Raw genomic sequence first — 16,914 nt, 5'->3', positions numbered from 1 at the left:
TTTTTTTAATTTTTTTTTTCCAACGTTTTTTATTTTTATTTTTGGGACAGAGAGAGACAGAGCATGAACGGGGGAGGGGCAGAGAGAGAGGGAGACACAGAATCGGAAACAGGCTCCAGGCTCCGAGCCATCAGCCCAGAGCCTGACGCGGGGCTCGAACTCACGGACCGCGAGATCGCGACCTGGCTGAAGTCGGACGCTCAACCAACTGCACCACCCAGGCGCCCCGCGCCCCGCTTCTTTCTCACAAAGTGGGAGAAGCAGGGATCTGCCCCAGGGGCACAGCAGACCCTTCCCAGCCTGGCTGTCGCATGCACCTCGCCACGCTGGCTCTTACTCCCACCCGTGACCAGTGCCTGCTCTTCGCTGGGCCGGTGTGTCCAGGGTGCTGGGCAGCCACTCACCCTGGCTCTGGGGATGATCACTTGGGGAGCAATCCCTGCCTGGTTCCTATTTCTGAACAGAGAGAGTAGCACTTGAGGGACCGGGGCCAGGCTAAAAGCAGAACTTGTAACGCACACCAGTCAGCCGAGGGCCCCAGCCAGCGGAGCCGCAACAGGACCACAGGGCTTTTCCAGGACCTCTTCCCTGCAGCCCAGCCACAGCCGCGAGCCAGAGAAAGGTGTTGGGGTGTGTCTTTTTCCTTTATACCCACAAAGTTCCCTCCTAACTCTCCAGTAGAGGGTGTGTTTGATCTGAGAAGCCTTTCTGTTAGGAAGTAAACCCAGAGCTTGATAAACAATGCCTCCATCTTCTTTTCCAACAATTTGCTATAAACCAGATGTTCTTTCACATCTGGGCATCTGGGGCATCTAGGGCTAGACACCTCGTCAAGCCCTATATCCTGCAGGACCTTTGGCATGCCCCTCCGGCATCAGGATGTCCAGAAATGTTCCTCCCCTGCTCTTGTTGTGAGCCTCTGACATAGAGAAAGTGCTGAGCCCTTTCAGAACTGGGAACCTGCCAAGGAGGCATACTGCCTTCTCCCCTTCAGACTGGATGAGCAGCAGCAGAAAGGTCCCAGGGGTGAAGACAACGGCTCTTCACCTACTGCCATGAGAGAGGGGTGCTCGCAGAGGAAGTCAGCTCTCACCACTTCCTGTGGGAGGGACGGTCCCTCCAGCCGCCCAGCTGCTGCCCACCCTAGTCAGGTGCCCCTCCCAGCAGCTCGGCGACCACACACAGCGGCCAAGTTGGGCTTTGGCAGCTTTCCCTCCTGGTAATTATACCCTGAGAGCAAATCTGCTTCCTCCTCCAGGGAAGCCTGGGGAGAGGGCAAGGAGAGCAGGGAGCAGGAGAGTCAGACGTTAGGCAACACTGGAGGTAAATCTGCTCTTCTAAGCCTAGAAGGACATCTTCACCAATACACAGAAGCACGTATTCCAAAGCTTGTGGATTCTAGCTCTCAAACTTAACTCCTGGTAGAGGAGGAGGCGAAGGTGGTGACCAGAACTTCCTTGCTCCTCCCAGGAAGGTTAGGAGGGTTAGCCCACAAATATTCATGACTGAACAGAGACCTAACAAACCAAAGGAGGTGTGTGTGGAAGCAAAGTTAAAATTCCTGCACACAAAACAGAATGAAACAAAAACTAGCCCTAGAAGACGTTTTTGGGGCAATTTGGGAAATCTGAATGTACACTAGATATTAGATATTAATATTCATATGTGTGATAATGTTAGTAGGTAGGAAAATATTCTTAGGAGACACAGGCTGAAGCATGTAGGGGTGAGGGCTCACGTCTGCAAGTTACTGTCAAATGGCTCAACAAGAAACAGAAAATCTATACACGCATCTAGACAAATGTAACTTACGTATGTATGTGCATGCACACACACACACGTCTCACGAGCGCCCACTATGTACTGGGCATCCTGAAAGCTGAATCCCACAGGCTTACTGTGGCTAGTGGAGCTCGTCCGGCTGAGCCACAGCACACACAGCAGAAGGGCTGAAGGAAGGAAGAGGTTTCTTGATTTGAATCTGTTTTCCAGAAGCAGGGGTAGGATGGGTGGGGAGTGAGGTCTCCATGGGAAGACACCGGAGGGCTCCTGTCCCAGCAGGAGCTGTGGGAGACAGCGTTGAGGGGAAACTGGACCTCCTGGGGTCAAGCAGCGTGTTGCTGTCTGGGCCTTGCTGGCTCTTCCCCAGTGGCGAGGCTGGGCAGCCCTGAGGACCGGGCAGACAAGTGCTTCCTCCCCTGGCCTTACTGCAGGAAAAGGGCCTCCGAGGCAGGGACTGTGTTTATTTAACAAGGGAGGAAAAGTGCATCTCTGGTAAGAGGCTGGCTTGCAAGAAGGGCTTAGAAATGGGTTTTCTGGCAAGGGGTCAGCATCTGTAGGAGAGTGATGAGCATTAATTTCCAGAGAACATGAGGGAAATTGTTAGACACAGAAAGAAATAAGAGGGCCAAGGAGGAAAGCACGTGGTTTCTCTGACACGTCTCTAAACCAAGAGCTCAGAGGCTACAACAAAGCAAGGACCACAGTCTCTCCTGGATGCCTTCCATGTGACGCCCTGTGTGGAGACACAAGGAGAATGTGGGGAGACGGCATGAGGGCTGGAGAAAGACGGCTGGGCTGAGAACTACAGTTGTGTCAGCTTGCACAGCACAAGGAGGTCTAAGAAAAGGGGTGGGAGCGACACTCTGACAGTAAAGCAACAGAGGGGCAAAAGGGCAGCTTTTCCAGTGTGATAAGCTTTCTGACAAGCGGCCGACCTTGGGACGGGGCCCCAGCCCCACTCCCGGAGTGGCTGCTGTGGGGGATGGGGATGAGGGGGGAGCAGGTATGTGTGAAGAGCTGCTAGACCAACCCACCAGGTGACATCGGTCACAGCCTCCTTTAAAACACTAAATAACAACTTCCTTCTGCAAGAGGAGGAAATGACTAGGGTGGGTGGTCTTCTGGAGCTGAAAGAAGAAAATCACATCCAGGCAATCCCACTAGGCAGGGAATTCGTACCCAAGGAAAACCCCAGCTGGCAGAGCCTGGAGGAGAAGGCATTTAGGAAAGCCCATGCTTTTGGGGGGACAACCCGAGAGGGACGGATGCCCAGGAGGCTCTTGAGAGGCTCCCTGTTTGGGGAGGATGCACTTTTAGGAGGTTAGAAGTGCATTTATGTATGATTTGCCTAAGCTTGACATTTTCAGGTTGAAGTGTTATTACTGCCCCCTAGAGGTTCTATCTTTGCTATTCCAACTCTACTCTGAGCTATAGGTAACTCAGATGCATTAGGCTACAAGTATTTCACAGATGGCTTTGAAGTCTCTTCCAGGCTCATGATTCTATACGAGGAATAGGACAGGGCCTGGAGTCAGCTGTTTTTCATCACCAGTGAGGATGGACTAGGAGGAAATGTCTTAAATGGAAATTTCCAATAATGACATTTGTTAACACTAGAAACAGACTCCTGACAGGGGTTAAGGTCTCCCTGAACTCTCTACACTGTAATGGGGAAGGGGGGATTATCAGGTTTTGGAAATAGTTAAAGTACAAATTTAAACCAAAAGTTTTGGAGGTAAAGGGTGAAAACAAAGGACGACGGGAAGTCCTACTGCTGCTCAAGAGGCCCCAGTACCACTTATCTCTACTTATCAACTTCCTCCCGTGCTGGCCTCTTGTCCTCTCGGGAGATGCTGCCTGGCTCCCTACTTCCCAGCTGGAGCTTTCCCCAAGTCCGCAAGGCTTGGCTCCACTGGGACACGTCCCTCTTCCTTACCCTTAGTCCTGGCTCCTTGGGGACAGCGGGAACCCTCTCTTCCCCACTCAGGGAGTTGACGTCTAATTTTCCAGGTTCCTTACAGCGTGGCCTCCTCTGCTTTGGTTTGTCTGAAAAATTCTAGGAGGCAAATGGAAATCAACATTACAAAACATTCTGTCACAGATTCTTCTGAGGAGGGTGGGGCTTTTCGGCTGGTTTTGCTCTTGTCTCATTAATGGCCCTCTGTACAGGACCCAGTCAGGTTAGGTTGAAAGACACAGCTACCAGGCCCTCAGCGAGGCGTTCTTTGAGGCCACAGTGTTCCTACAGCTGGAGAGCAGGATGTGTGGGCTTCCTTGTCAGACCTGAGCTGACGCACTAGTCTCCCAGAGTACTGTTTAATCTCTAGCTGTCACCTCCTCATCATTTCCCCCAATTCTCTCTCCACCACTACCTACCTGGTGGGCTCTGTCTGTCTCTGGAGGGTATGCATCTGTGAATGCACTCTCCTCCTTTTCTTGTGAGCTCTCTATCTCCACATCTTATCAGTTAGATGTACCCAGGACAAAGACGGTGGTGGGGTAGACGAACAAATGAGAAAAGGAAAACCAAGAAGAGACCTCAGTGGTCATACAGATTTCTAATCTGAAGGATCTGGGGCAAAGGCAGTAGAAGGACTTGAAGGACGAGTCCCAAAGCAGTAACTCGAGCTAAGAGCAGACACTCCTCCCTACAAAGTGGTCATATTTTCAAGTGGAAAGAATGCATAGGGACATGTTCATGAAGCGGCACTGTTTATGCAACATAAAGATTTCTCTGTGCACTTAGGGTCTGGTGTGGTCGTTCTGGGAGACAGGGGCACTGAGTTTAGGCAAATTCTGTCCTCATAAGGTTTTGTGCAACGACTTGGTACAGCATTCTGACAGGGGCTGTGATTTGTTACTAGAAACTCAATGACAATTTAAACTTAAAAAAAATCCCTAAAAAACAAAACTTTAAAATGATGTTCTCAGTTAACACAGATCTCTCCCAAACTTCCCAAGCTCCCCGAGCATGCTCCTCGTCAAACACAGCACCCCATCAGCGGGAAGGAAATGGCAGGTCGGGCAGAACCAACAAAACTTACTGCTCCAAAGCCAGGAACCTCTAAGGAGTAGTCGGCCTGCTGCCTCAGCCAGTCAAGGAGACTCTTGCTGGGAATGGCTTTCTCAGCCTGGCTGCCAGCTGCTGGGGCTGGCTCAGGGGCTGAAGCGGCAGACACCGGCCCTTCCGGATGTGAGGCGCTTGAGGGCGCCTGCCCTGGGTCTTCATGGACTTCCTGGACGAATGAGAAACAAGTATGTGCAGTTAACCATGACAGAATGAAAACCAGTTTCTGAAAGGAAAACACGTAAGGTGTTCTTTGTACCTTTCCATCCATTTCCCTCCGAATGTTACTGTGCTGGGGTGCTTGAGTAAGAATCTTCCACGCCACTGACCCACACGCGCGCTCCGGCAGGGGCTGGCGTTCCCTCCACCCAATGTTCCTCTCCCTGTCTTGTCTGCTTGGTAACCTTTAATTCCATCCTGTCTGCTTAGGTTCAGTGTTACCTCCTTTGCCACCATCAATGACCATCCCAGAGAGCACAGGCCACTCTACTTCCTGCTCCCCCACGGCGCCCTTCACAGGCTTTCCACATAACTGGAAATGCCACACTGCAATTTACTTACCTCTTCTTCCTTCTACAGGTTGAAGAGCTGTGTTACTCATCTCTGTATTCCCAATGCCTATAATTGGGTCCACGAAGTACAATATGGTGCCAGATATATGTTTGCATAATACATTTTTAAAAATACTCTGAGGCCAAGAGTATTTGTTTTCCTAGTCATTCCACTGCTAAATGTTTTCCTAGTCATTCCACTGCCAATCTATGATCACTACAAAGAAACTAGGGCCTTGCACCTCTAAAAAATGAGACAACGGTCTTAAAAGCTTGCAGGACTGGGCAGGGAAAGAACCTGCCACTTCAGCCTCCCACATTATACAGAAAGTCTAAAAGGAAGACAAAACTTTAAAATATACCAAATAGCAGAGCTTAAAAATAAGGCCCTCAGGTCCCAGTGAACAAAGTCTTTGGTTTGGTTCCCTGATCTGCCACTTTACTGGATAATCTTGGGAAAATTATTTAATGCTTGTAAGCCTCAGTTTCCTCATCCATAAAATGGGAGTAACAACACCACCTTCACAGAGTTGTGAAGATCAAATAGGACAATCACACAAAACCCTGAACATAGTGCCTGGCACATGGTAAGCACTCATTAATACTGGTTACTATTATTCCTTTTACAATAAAACATGAAATGTGATTCCTGTTTTGGAGCTTGAAATTCAGTAAGTAGGAAAAACCAAGACACAAAGAGAAGTCAGTTGTCTCTGACACATTAAGAAAAGTCTATGGGGATCTCTCCTGGCCAGGCATACAGCTTCTAACCTTGTCTGTTGTTTACAATAATCTCCTCTGGGTTTAGGGGGTCCTGGCGTGACTCTGGTGAACCCTCCTCATGGCAGCCCTCTGTGGGAGATGCTGTGGGCCCACTACAGAGCAGTGAGGCTCAGTGGTGCACCCCATGTCGCCCACTATGTCAAGCAGTAGAGCCAGGATCAACTTTCAGGATCCTGACCCCCAGCAGCTCCTGGAAAGCCTGCCAATCCACATGCCACTGCCACAAACTCAACCCTGCCATTTGCTTTAACTCCATCACCAGTGGCTCTTCCAAAACACTGGGGGATATGGGCTGTTTGTATTGGAAATGTCAAGACCCCTGGCTCCTATCTCCAGGCTGCATGCAGGTGAAGGGTCCATAATGGATTAAACACGTTTCTAGAAAAGACTGAGGGCAACTTACAACAAGAGACCCCAAGTGGGACAACTGAAATAGGGATAAAAAATCCATAAATTAAAAAACTGGGTGTCTGGGGAAGGGTCTGTTGCTCAGTGTAGAAAGGTCAGTGTTGGGGCACCTGGGTGGCTCAGTTGGTTAAGTATCTGACTTTGGCTCAGGTCATGATCTCACGGTTCATGGGTTTGAGCCCCACATTGGGTTCTGTGCTGACAGTGTGGAGCCTGTTTGGGATTCTCTCTCTCCTGCTCTCTCTGCCCCTCCCTTACTCTACCTCTCTCTTTCCCTCAATAAATAAATAAAAACTTAAAAAAAAAAAAGTCAGTGTTTTTTACTTAATGGCATCATATACCCACCAAGATTCCTGCCTGAAGTGTCTGCTCCTTCAAAAAGATGAGGTCCATCCCTCCTTCAACATGTTTCCGTCTCCCTCTCCTCCTCCTCGTGGCAGCGTCATCTCTTCTGAGGCTTCCGTTGACGATCTGTCCTGTCACTGGATGGATCAGGCCAGCTTGCAGAATCCCAGACAAGTCCATGCCGAGGGCTCCTTGAAGTGAACCGATAGCCCCGATCTTAGGGGTGCTGGCGCTCAGTGGGAAAGGAGACGCGGCTCCTGGGGACCCCTCTGAAGTGCAGGAGAGGTCTATTGCGGACTCCCCGTGCCAGCCATTGAGGACGATGGGGGGGTGCCCGTGGGTGGCGGAGAACTGGTCCAGACCCCGTGCCTTTGCATCCCGCTCCACCTCAAACTCATAGGGCCGTCTGTGCTTTTGGTCATCCTTTGTGAATACTGGAGCCAGGAAGCTCTCCTGTGAACATACACAGGGGGCAAGAGAGGGGTGAATGCCATTTCCGTGGCCACATGGTAGCTCTTTCTCCCGGCCTGATTTCCTTGAGCCTACTAAATCCTAATCAACTTCACAGAACTTCTTTCCACTCAAGGTTTCTCAACCCTTAGCACCAAATCACCTGGACAGCTTGTTAAAATGTCGATTCTACTTTAGTGGGTCTGAGATTGTGCATGTCTAACAGGTGTCCAGGTGCTACTAAAGCTGCTAGTCCATGAACTAGATCTCAGGGAAGCTCAGCCTCAGCTGTGCATCAGAATCTACTGGGAAATTAAAAAAAAAAAAAAATTCCAATACTCAGTCTACACCCTGGACCAATTAAATCAGAACCAGCAGCTTTTCAAGGTCCCCAGCAGGTTCCACTGTGCACTTGAAGGTTGAGAGCCAGCGTGCTAACAACGTACCTCAAATTAGACCTTACTTGTAAGCCTGAGTTTACAAAACCCATTCTGATTTCCCTAGTTTCTATCAGCTGCCATTATTCTGGTAGCCTTCCAAGTACCGAACACACCAATCCGATCCATTCACGCCTCCTTTTCCTTATCCGTTTATTAGTTATCAAGTCATGCTTTCCAACTCCCCCCCACCCCCGCCCCACCCTGTTTAGATCCACTCTGCCACTAACCTGGTCTAGAACCTCAACTCTTCATCAGACCCACCCTTGGCCTCCCAGCCGCTGGCACCCTTCTTTCCTGACGCTCACGTCCCAAGAGCCCCGCACACCCCTCCAGCTGAGCTGTAAACTCTGCTCTCGTCATGCATTTCCCTGCCCTAAGACTTTCAGTAGCTCCCTGCTGCCTACAGGATAAAATCTAAATTCTTCAATTAAACTAATGACTGCACAAAAAAAGAATAAAAGTCCTATCCATTCAGTCAGTGTTTGCTGAATGAATGACTTAACTGAGAAGAGCCATGTGTCCCTGTTCTCTGCTGCACAGTCAGCCCCATGCTATGGCCTCACCTTCTGGATCTGGGCCACCAATGCTGCACCACTGCTGAAACTGTGTTCTGATGTTTCTGGCTCCGAGATGCTGCTTCGAGAACCAGCACTGCTGGTTAACACAGGGGTGGGCAGTGTGCCCGGGGGCTCGTACTGCTGGCTGGAAGGCCACTTCCCCTTTAACACCACGTGGCAGATATTATCCAGGCGGTTGATTATCACGCGATCCTATAAAAAAGACCAAAAGCTATGAGGAGTAATCACCAAGCTACTCAAATTCACTAAGTCCCTTGAGATCACGTGTCAAGTTTTCTGAGCAGAAGGAGTTGATTAGAAAAGAGCACACTCATATGTACTCACTTTACAAGTCTTAAAATAAGTTCTATGGTCCGGACAATGAAAATTAAAGCCATAGTGCTGTAAATACGAAGACATTTTTATATTATCGTCTAATTAGTCGAGTGTGTATGTGTTTAGTGTTCAAATGTTACCATTACTAATACCTTTCCAAGATATTACACATTTCTCTGAATTTATTATTCAGAAATACTCTACAAGCTGAGAAGGCTTTGGGTAGAAAACGCACACTCTGTGAGGTACCTTTGGCCACTCAGAGAAGGAAAAGAGGGTCTTCTCCTGGAGCAGTTGAGCAATGGTGGGAGCCCGAGCCTCCTGTAGGTCATCCCCGAGGTCTCCAGCAATGCCTGATGCTGAGCTCTTGCTCTCCTCTTCAGAGTATTTCCCTGGGTAATCTGCAAAGAAGGGTTTAAAAAAATCAATTTGGTACTTGGGAGACAGTAATGATCTGAAAGATTAGGACACCTGATCTGTCTTTTCAAAAAATTAGCTCATTCGGTTCTAACTTATTTGAAATTAAACATTAATGACCATGCCTTCTCTTTCCAGAAGGTTCTGGAAGAACCAAAATGCAGATCCTTCTTTAGGGCTATCCATGCAAGTCATGTGATAACTCTGCATCCACACCCCAACAAAAACAACAAAAGAGGAGACTGTCCTGTGTATCCAAGAATGAGAGCAGGCTGAGCAGCAAGAGGCTCATGTAGAGTAGCTGAGGAGAGGAAATTGAACATTGTAATATTTTGATGCAATGAAGGCACAGTCCACAGCAAGACGCTGATGTTAATGAAGGATGGGAGGTCCTGACACTTACAACAAAGGCAAAATAGACCTGATTCATGTCAACAATGATGCAAAGAACCTAGAACATTTATATCATGATGGAAACAAATGGAAATGCAGCTCATTCTTTCAAGTTTCAGTAGTGAAAGTTTATTATCAGTGTGAAACGGATCTTCAAAGATCCACTTACCAGTAATGATAGGGAATAAACAAAGGGTAGCAAAATGTCCAGGGCAGGAAAAGCTGTGTGCCTCTTTCCTTGTGAAATGACAAGGAATGTCGACCCTCTGAAACACAGAGGTGGAGATTTCACTGCTGACTGTGCACCAGTCTAGGGAGCTGTGGGGACCCCTGACCACAAACAGGGTCATTGGATTGCCAGGCCATTGGATTCAAGGATATGCAAGACAGATGTGGCCCTGACCCTCAGGCTCTTATGATTTCATGGGGGAAAGACAGGAAAATAGTAATGATAAACGAATAACTACAATTACAAACCATGGCAAATGCTTTAAAAAGAAGCAAGCTGTTATGATAGGGAAAAAGAGCTTTGGAAGGATCTGCTGGTAGAAGGTAAGGCCGGTAAAGAGGGCTTCTTGAAGGAGAGAACACCAAGAAGAGGAGGAGGATGCTTCTTTTGGACGTGCTGAGGAACAAAGAGACACATCCAGGGGAAAAGTACAAAAATGAGGCTGGATGGGTAGAATCATCTAGATGATGCTGAATCCTGTAGGCCATGATAGAAAATTCGAATTTTACTCTAGATCTAATGGGGAGCATTCCTGAAAGTTTTTAAGCAGAGAGCCTGGATTTAAGTTTTATGAAAAAAAAAAAAAGAAAGAAAGAAAGAAAGAAAAAAAGAAAAAAGATGTATGAGAGAAAACCCTGGAAAAGAGCCAGGAGACCTGGGGGCTGGCCCTGACAGCTGTACCAATTACTGCCCAACCTGTTCCACATCTCCTATTTGTGGAGGACCCCCTCTGAGGCCTGCAAAAGCATATATGTTATATGTGTGTGTGTGTGTGTGTGTGTGTGTGCATTTATTTGCTTATTTATGAGAGAGAGAGAGAGAGAGAGAGAGAGAGAGAGAAACAGAGTGAGTGCGTGTGCAGGGGAGGGGCAGAGAGTGGGGGATGGGGGTGGACAGAAGATCCGAAGCAGGCTCTGTGCTGATAGTATCCAGCCTGATGCAGGGCTTGAACCCACGAACCACGAGACCTTGACCTGAGCTGAAGTCGGACACTCAACCCACTGAGCCACCCAGGTGCCCCACCCCCACTTAAAAAACATTTTTTTAAAAAAATTTAAAACCATTTTTAAAAGCACTGGTGCAAGGGGGCCTGCCCGTGAGTGTGCCACTCACCAAAGCTCATCAAGCTGATGCTGCACCAAAGGGCCTCAGAGCACAGAGGTTTCTCCTCTAAACCATACCCTTCTACACCCTGTACTCATTTCACCGTCTGGATTTCCAAGGACTGTTTGGTGATTTTCCCCATAACAAGGTTCAAAACACAATGTGGGTCACAAAGCAGTGATCCTTTGTAGCCTAGGCTGAGGACGCACAAGGTCAGAGACTGGCTCCCCTCGGGTCAGCTGGGGCTACAAGTCGACCTAAGCTACTTTCAGTGGTCTGTCATTATCCCAGGTAGCATGTAAAGTTTAGCTTGGGTTTGGAACTCGTCCCAAGGGACATCACAATGACTAAAGCCAAAGGTAAGGGGCTTACAAATAAAAGGAGGCTAGATCATGCAGGGGGGCTCAGCTGAGCTCCTCTCCCTTTTTCCTGCTTTGATAGAAGGGCACTGTCCCAGAAGGAGGAAGCTGTGTCTGTCTCAATCTCTGAGCACCACACCTGGCATTAGGCCAAGCATGAACCGGGTTTTTTTTGTCTTTTTGTTGTTTTTGACAATGACAAGGATAAACAGAATTGTTTTTGTCCATTGTAATATGTTCTCTTGGGTCTGAAGGAGTAAAAACACCAGTGAAAAAGGTAAAAACCAATTCTTGTTGCTCAGAGTCTCTAATCAATGTATCTTTGCAAAAGCACAGAAATATCTGAGTCAGGTAGATTCTTTTTTTAATTTTTTTTTTTTTCAACGTTTATTCATTTTTGGGACAGAGAGAGACAGAGCATGAACGGGGGAGGGGCAGAGAGAGAGGGAGACACAGAATCGGAAACAGGCTCCAGGCTCCGAGCCATCAGCCCAGAGCCTGACACGGGGCTCGAACTCACGGACCGCGAGATCGTGACCTGGCTGAAGTCGGACGCTTAACCGACTGCGCCACCCAGGCGCCCCAGAGTCAGGTAGATTCTTAACATTTAGAAAGTCGTCTTAACTTGCAGCCTTATCTAAGAATTTATTTAAAAAGACCAAATCTATTTGTATTTTTGTTGAGTTACTTGTAATTTTGTATCCTTATTCCTGTTAACTTACTAAAATGAATTTAAATTCAATGCACCAACATTGACTCACGGGTTTTGACGATAACATGAATAAATGGTCCTATCTTTGCTCACCTTAATAAAGATCGCATTTATTTGTATTTTTGTGGAGTTCCTGAAAAATTAACTGCACCTACACAAAACTGCAGGTTCTTGATGTTCCCAGCTGTTTTTACTTTGACCAGTTTGAAGCACGTCCCCTAGTGGAAGAACAAGTAACTTCCCCCAACAATGTATCTAGCACCTACTGTACAGAAAGAAGCCTACAGCCCTGCCCAAATCACGAGGCTGGTGCAGCAAAGGTGCTACGACTGTCCATAATCATCTTCAGTTCTAGAATGATCGGAGTTGAGCTACTCTGTCTCACTTTCAGACCAAGACCTGTGACCTTTGATCTTAAACCACAGGAGAGCGGGCAGGTCCCTCTCAGAAGCCACACCATCTCCTGACCCTCCCTCCACCCTGCCCCCTCCCTGTCATGTGAGAACTGGCTTACCCAGAACACCACAGACTGTGCAGACTATACCTTGAGCATGGCTGTTCCCATCTCTGTCGTAATCATCTTTACTCTCAAAATCCATGTCTTCGGACTTGAGCTCACTTGCTTCTGGATATGCAGGGAAACCTTTTTTGCCTTCTGCATTTTCCTTCCAAGGTTCTTTTGACAGCTCGTGCTTTCCCTGAAAGGGCTCTGATGGAGGAGCGGTGGGCTCACCCTCCACTGTGATACTATTCGTTTTGCTTCTGTACAGGTCTGGGGTATAACCCTTGGATTTGTCCACTTCAAACTCCTCGTTCTCGAGGCCACGTGCCCACCTCTCCGTGTGCTTGCAGTGACACTGACAGGCTGCTGGAGGAAAAGCCCCCTGTGGTCTAGGATGCTGGCTCATGGCCTCCAGGCTTCCTCTCTTGACCTCATCCACAGGGAGGCCTTGGCTCTTTTCCCTTAGGATATTAGCAGTGGGCTCGGCTAGATGCAAAACCTCGGGCCTTTCCCTCAGGCCTGTGGTCACACCTACGTTCTCCTCCTCATTCTCTTCCTCTTCCTCCTCCTCTTCACTGTGGTTCTGACTCAAAACCAATTTACTTTCTAAACTTTTGTTTTCTAATAAATCAATTAACTGCTGGTCTGATGACAAGCTTCTTCTGGAATCACAGACACTAAGATGGCACATATCTACAAACCCACTTTCATTTCCCTGATCCAAGGAAGGGGAAGCTAAGTGTTTGGCTTCTAGCTGCCCAATGCTTTCAGGCCTCTGCCCTGCCTCACTGCAGACATCCCCTTCCCTTGAAAGAGACAGCAACAGATGTTTTCCATTTTTGATGTTCATCTGAGCTACCCCTGCTTCTAAGCTACTCATAAAAGACGGCCCTGAAGGTATTTCTGCCTCATGGCCAGCAGGCCGGCAGTTCCCATCTTTGCTTGCCGAGAGGGCCAGAGCATCCTTTCTGGGCTCTGTGTTTGTACTGGGGCTCTCCTGGAGAGAGCCCGGCTCTCGAATGAGAGCCTTCTTCCCATACATCATGCTCTCCAAGGACTCAGGCAGCAGACTTTCATCGTGGGTGATGGAAATGACATCCTGAACTTTAGAAATAAAGTTGTCACAAGTCATGTCAGATAAACTGCCCCCAGGTGGAGTGAGATGATCATCTCTACTTTCTATTTTCACCAGATTCTCAGGTTCATTTTCAAGGGGCTCTGAAGTCCTGCTCATCTGAGTGTACGTAAGAGATTCATACAGCCTGGAGTTGGTCTGGTAAAGGCAACAGAGACTTTCTGGTGCCTGGGCGTCCGTTCTCTTATGCTGGGCATAGTTTCTGTAGGCATCCAGGAAGGACAGCTGGGGGTCGGTCATGATGTAATAGTCAGTGCGGTTCAGCCCATGCTTGGCGGTGCCAACGAGCAGGTCTCGGTCGTGCTTCCCACACTCCCACCAGACTGGGAGGTAGAGGCTGGGCCTGCAGAGCTGGAGGCGCTCGTGCAGCTGAGGACACCTCAGCACTTGCTCTCGGACCTTCCGCAGCAGCTCAATGCGGTAAAGGGTTCTCGCAGCCCGTTCCTCCGTGATGGGTTCCACATAGATGCTGGGATCTGGGGGACCTGGAAAGGCCAACACAGAGCCCATCACTGAAGGCAACCCCAGGACAACTGCTGCCCACCTGAGCCCCTGTATCTCTGGTTCTGCGTTTAACTCGCTGGCTCCCCAGCATGCAGTCCTAGGTGAGTGTGCCCCTGCTACACGGAAAAGCTACGACAATGGAAGGTTTTTATGAAACAAGGACAGACCCAGTAAAGGTGAAAGGAACACGAGAACTTCAGTTCTGGAGGTGACATGAGTTCTCATTCAGTAAGCATGTACTCGGTGCCCTGTACCCAAAGTCCTTTACGTGCCCTTCGGCTCTCATGGCTATGCTACGCTACAGCATCGTCAGCCCTGCCTAGAGGATGGGGAAGGAGGCTCAAACACGCTAACTTGCTCCACAGGGCAGAACCAGGATTCGAGTCCAAGTCTCATCAGTGGGGCTGCAAGGCCTGGCTCCCTGTGTTCTATCCAGCTCCTTGGTTTTAATGAAAACACCCTAACCATGTCACGTGGGGGCAGAAGCGGGGACGTGTGTGCATGCTGCCGTCAGCCCAGAACGCACGCTGGGTGGGCTCTGTATTTGTTGTAGCTTTCCTACAGTACAGTCCTATGGTCCAGACCAAGTTTATCTACAAACAAAGGCAGAAGAGGGACATCAAGGAAGAAGCTGTTGCAAATCTTAACCAAGAAGCAATTACTCTGAAGGCGTCCCTGTTGGAGCAGGGGATGTTTAAAACAGCCACTTCCTTTCTATAGCTACAACTCAACACATGGAAAAATAGTTAAAGTTACTAAGATGTAATCTAAGGACGGAGCAAAGTTCACCAGAGAATTCAATCTGTACGAGACTTAATGATCCACTGGAGGTTAATTAACAGCAGTCTCCCAATACTTCTGTGAGATGTTTATCTGAATTTCAGTTTTTGTTGAAGCTGCATCATTTTGGGAGAGAGATTTTATTTTATGAGGGTGGACCTAATTAGCAGTTCAGGAACTTGTGAAAACCCACTTGACTTTACCTGAATTCTTCAGGTAGACTCCACTCTCATGATCAGGATTACCTGAAGTGATTCTGTACCTTGAAAATAAACATGCCCCTTTCCTGTGTATCGGGGATACACAGAGAATTTGCTCACCACCATCTTTCCATGTGGGCAGACGACAGACGTTCCGGCACATGGCCACAAAGCTATAAAAATAGTGCTCCAGGCTCTCATCCGACTTCTTGTCCAAACGGGAAATGATGCGGAACTGCGTCCAGTCAAAAGTTTTCTTTTCTTGATCATAAACAACCCCAAAGGAGGACACTGCTCTGTAGAAGTCTGCTTGCTCTCTCCTAGTCCACCTTGGGATTTAATCAGAAAGGGAGAGTGAGCTGTTTTCCCTTAAAAAAAAAAAAAAAAAAAAAGCCAACATCTACTTATTTAGTGCCTACCTACTAGGAGAGCCCATAGAGTCAAGAAAGCAGGGAGGGTGGTTTGCCTACTTTATTATTTTTATTTAAGTTAAATTGGGCTGAGAGGCTTATAATGAAAACAGCCTATTACCTTACCACTACTTTCAAATCTTTCAACTTCTTATGGTATTTATCTCTCCATTTCTAAGTCACATGTACAGACTTGCTATCTCTTGATTCATTAATTTTAGATTACCTAGTTTGTTTCCACTTGTTGGAGATGAAGACTCTAAAATCTTCATTTTAGATGAAGACGCTTCAATATTTTATTTATTTTTCCCCCGGTAAGACAACACAGAATCAGAGAGTCCTGGAGGGCCTTAAAGCCACCTCCTTACTTTTCCAAATGAGGAAACTGGTCCAGAGAAGGGAAGTGACTCCCTCAGCCACACATCTCCCCCATTTCACATAGGCTTTCTTCCAGTTTTATGTAGGTAGGTAGCCCATATTTAGGACACAAAGGTTCTCTAGTCTCTACATCCTGCAGGGTTAAGATAATGATGTAAGGTGGCTGGAATATTATACCCGGCCCAGGGTCTTTATGAGGGGCTCTTGGGCATAGTACTTTCCATCCCCGGAGGGAGTTAGGCCAGGAGTGGGGTGAGGGAGTCACAGGAAGAATGAGAAGCAGGCAAGAAGGGCTCAGGTTCTCTTTGGAGCTGTGAGAGATGAAAGAAATATTTTCTCTGAATTACCAAATTTCATAAAGTCAGAAGGTATACACAGAAGTAACTGAGTTTGCTATTTTTTCTCTTTGGTGTTCTTTTAATTCAGTGGATGCTACATCAGAAGGATGGATAGATGGGGTGCCTGGGTGGCTCAGTCGGTTAAATGTCCGACTTCGGCTCAGGTCATGATTTCACAGTTCGTGAGTTCGAGCCCCACACTGGACTCTGTGCTGACAGCTCAGAGCCCAGAGCCTGCTTCAGATTCTGTGTCTCCCTCTCTCTCTGCCCTTCCCCTGCTTGTGCTCTCTCTCTCTAAGAATAAACATTTAAAAAAAATTACATAAGAAAAAAAAAAGATGGATAGAAAGACTTAAAAGAACTGCAGCTTTGTTCATTTTTTTCTGGTGGCATCATTCCTAGACTGTGCTGGCCTTCTGTAGCCATTTTAATCGTAATTCGCAGATTGGCAAGTAACTCCTGATAATTTATCCCCTCCTTCTGAGCAGGCATTTTATAGGGCTTACTGCTTTCAAAGTCTTGATAAGGACTGGTAACTATAACATGGCACCTTCATCACACACTGGTCACTTCGCTGCTAAAAGAACATGGTCTGATATATGCTAATTTTAAACCACATTTCCAGGGACTGGGGTCCAACTTAGGAAGGGGGTCAAGTTGGAAAATCACAGAAGTCTGGGACTTGGGAACAAAACTGTTTCCTAGATCTCACCAACTCTCCAGTCAGCATGACC

At 47.8% G+C, this 16,914-nt stretch overlaps 1 protein-coding gene across 4 annotated transcripts in view; it reads right to left on the bottom strand.

Moving 5' to 3' along the window:
• The window catches only part of CHD6 (chromodomain helicase DNA binding protein 6), a 204,432-nt gene that overhangs the window by 6,498 nt on the left and 181,020 nt on the right, over nucleotides 1–16,914 (bottom strand). For 3 of the 4 annotated variants that reach the window (XM_043602363.1, XM_043602365.1, XM_043602364.1), the window contains 7 exons: nucleotides 15,175–15,383; nucleotides 12,478–14,055; nucleotides 8,969–9,120; nucleotides 8,390–8,596; nucleotides 6,937–7,389; nucleotides 4,827–5,018; nucleotides 3,719–3,838 (listed from right to left, as the gene is read on the bottom strand). In XM_043602363.1, the coding sequence (XP_043458298.1) occupies nucleotides 3,719–3,838; nucleotides 4,827–5,018; nucleotides 6,937–7,389; nucleotides 8,390–8,596; nucleotides 8,969–9,120; nucleotides 12,478–14,055; nucleotides 15,175–15,383 (2,911 nt within the window). The remainder of the gene's footprint in view (nucleotides 1–3,718; nucleotides 3,839–4,826; nucleotides 5,019–6,936; nucleotides 7,390–8,389; nucleotides 8,597–8,968; nucleotides 9,121–12,477; nucleotides 14,056–15,174; nucleotides 15,384–16,914) is intronic. The other variant, XM_043602366.1, reaches the window with a different exon arrangement.

Source organism: Prionailurus bengalensis, chromosome A3 (assembly GCF_016509475.1).
Source record: "Prionailurus bengalensis isolate Pbe53 chromosome A3, Fcat_Pben_1.1_paternal_pri, whole genome shotgun sequence".
In the NCBI taxonomy this organism is placed as follows: domain Eukaryota; kingdom Metazoa; phylum Chordata; class Mammalia; order Carnivora; family Felidae; genus Prionailurus; species Prionailurus bengalensis.
Note: the sequence above shows the minus strand (reverse complement) of the source record. Positions and strands in the feature narration are given on the sequence as shown.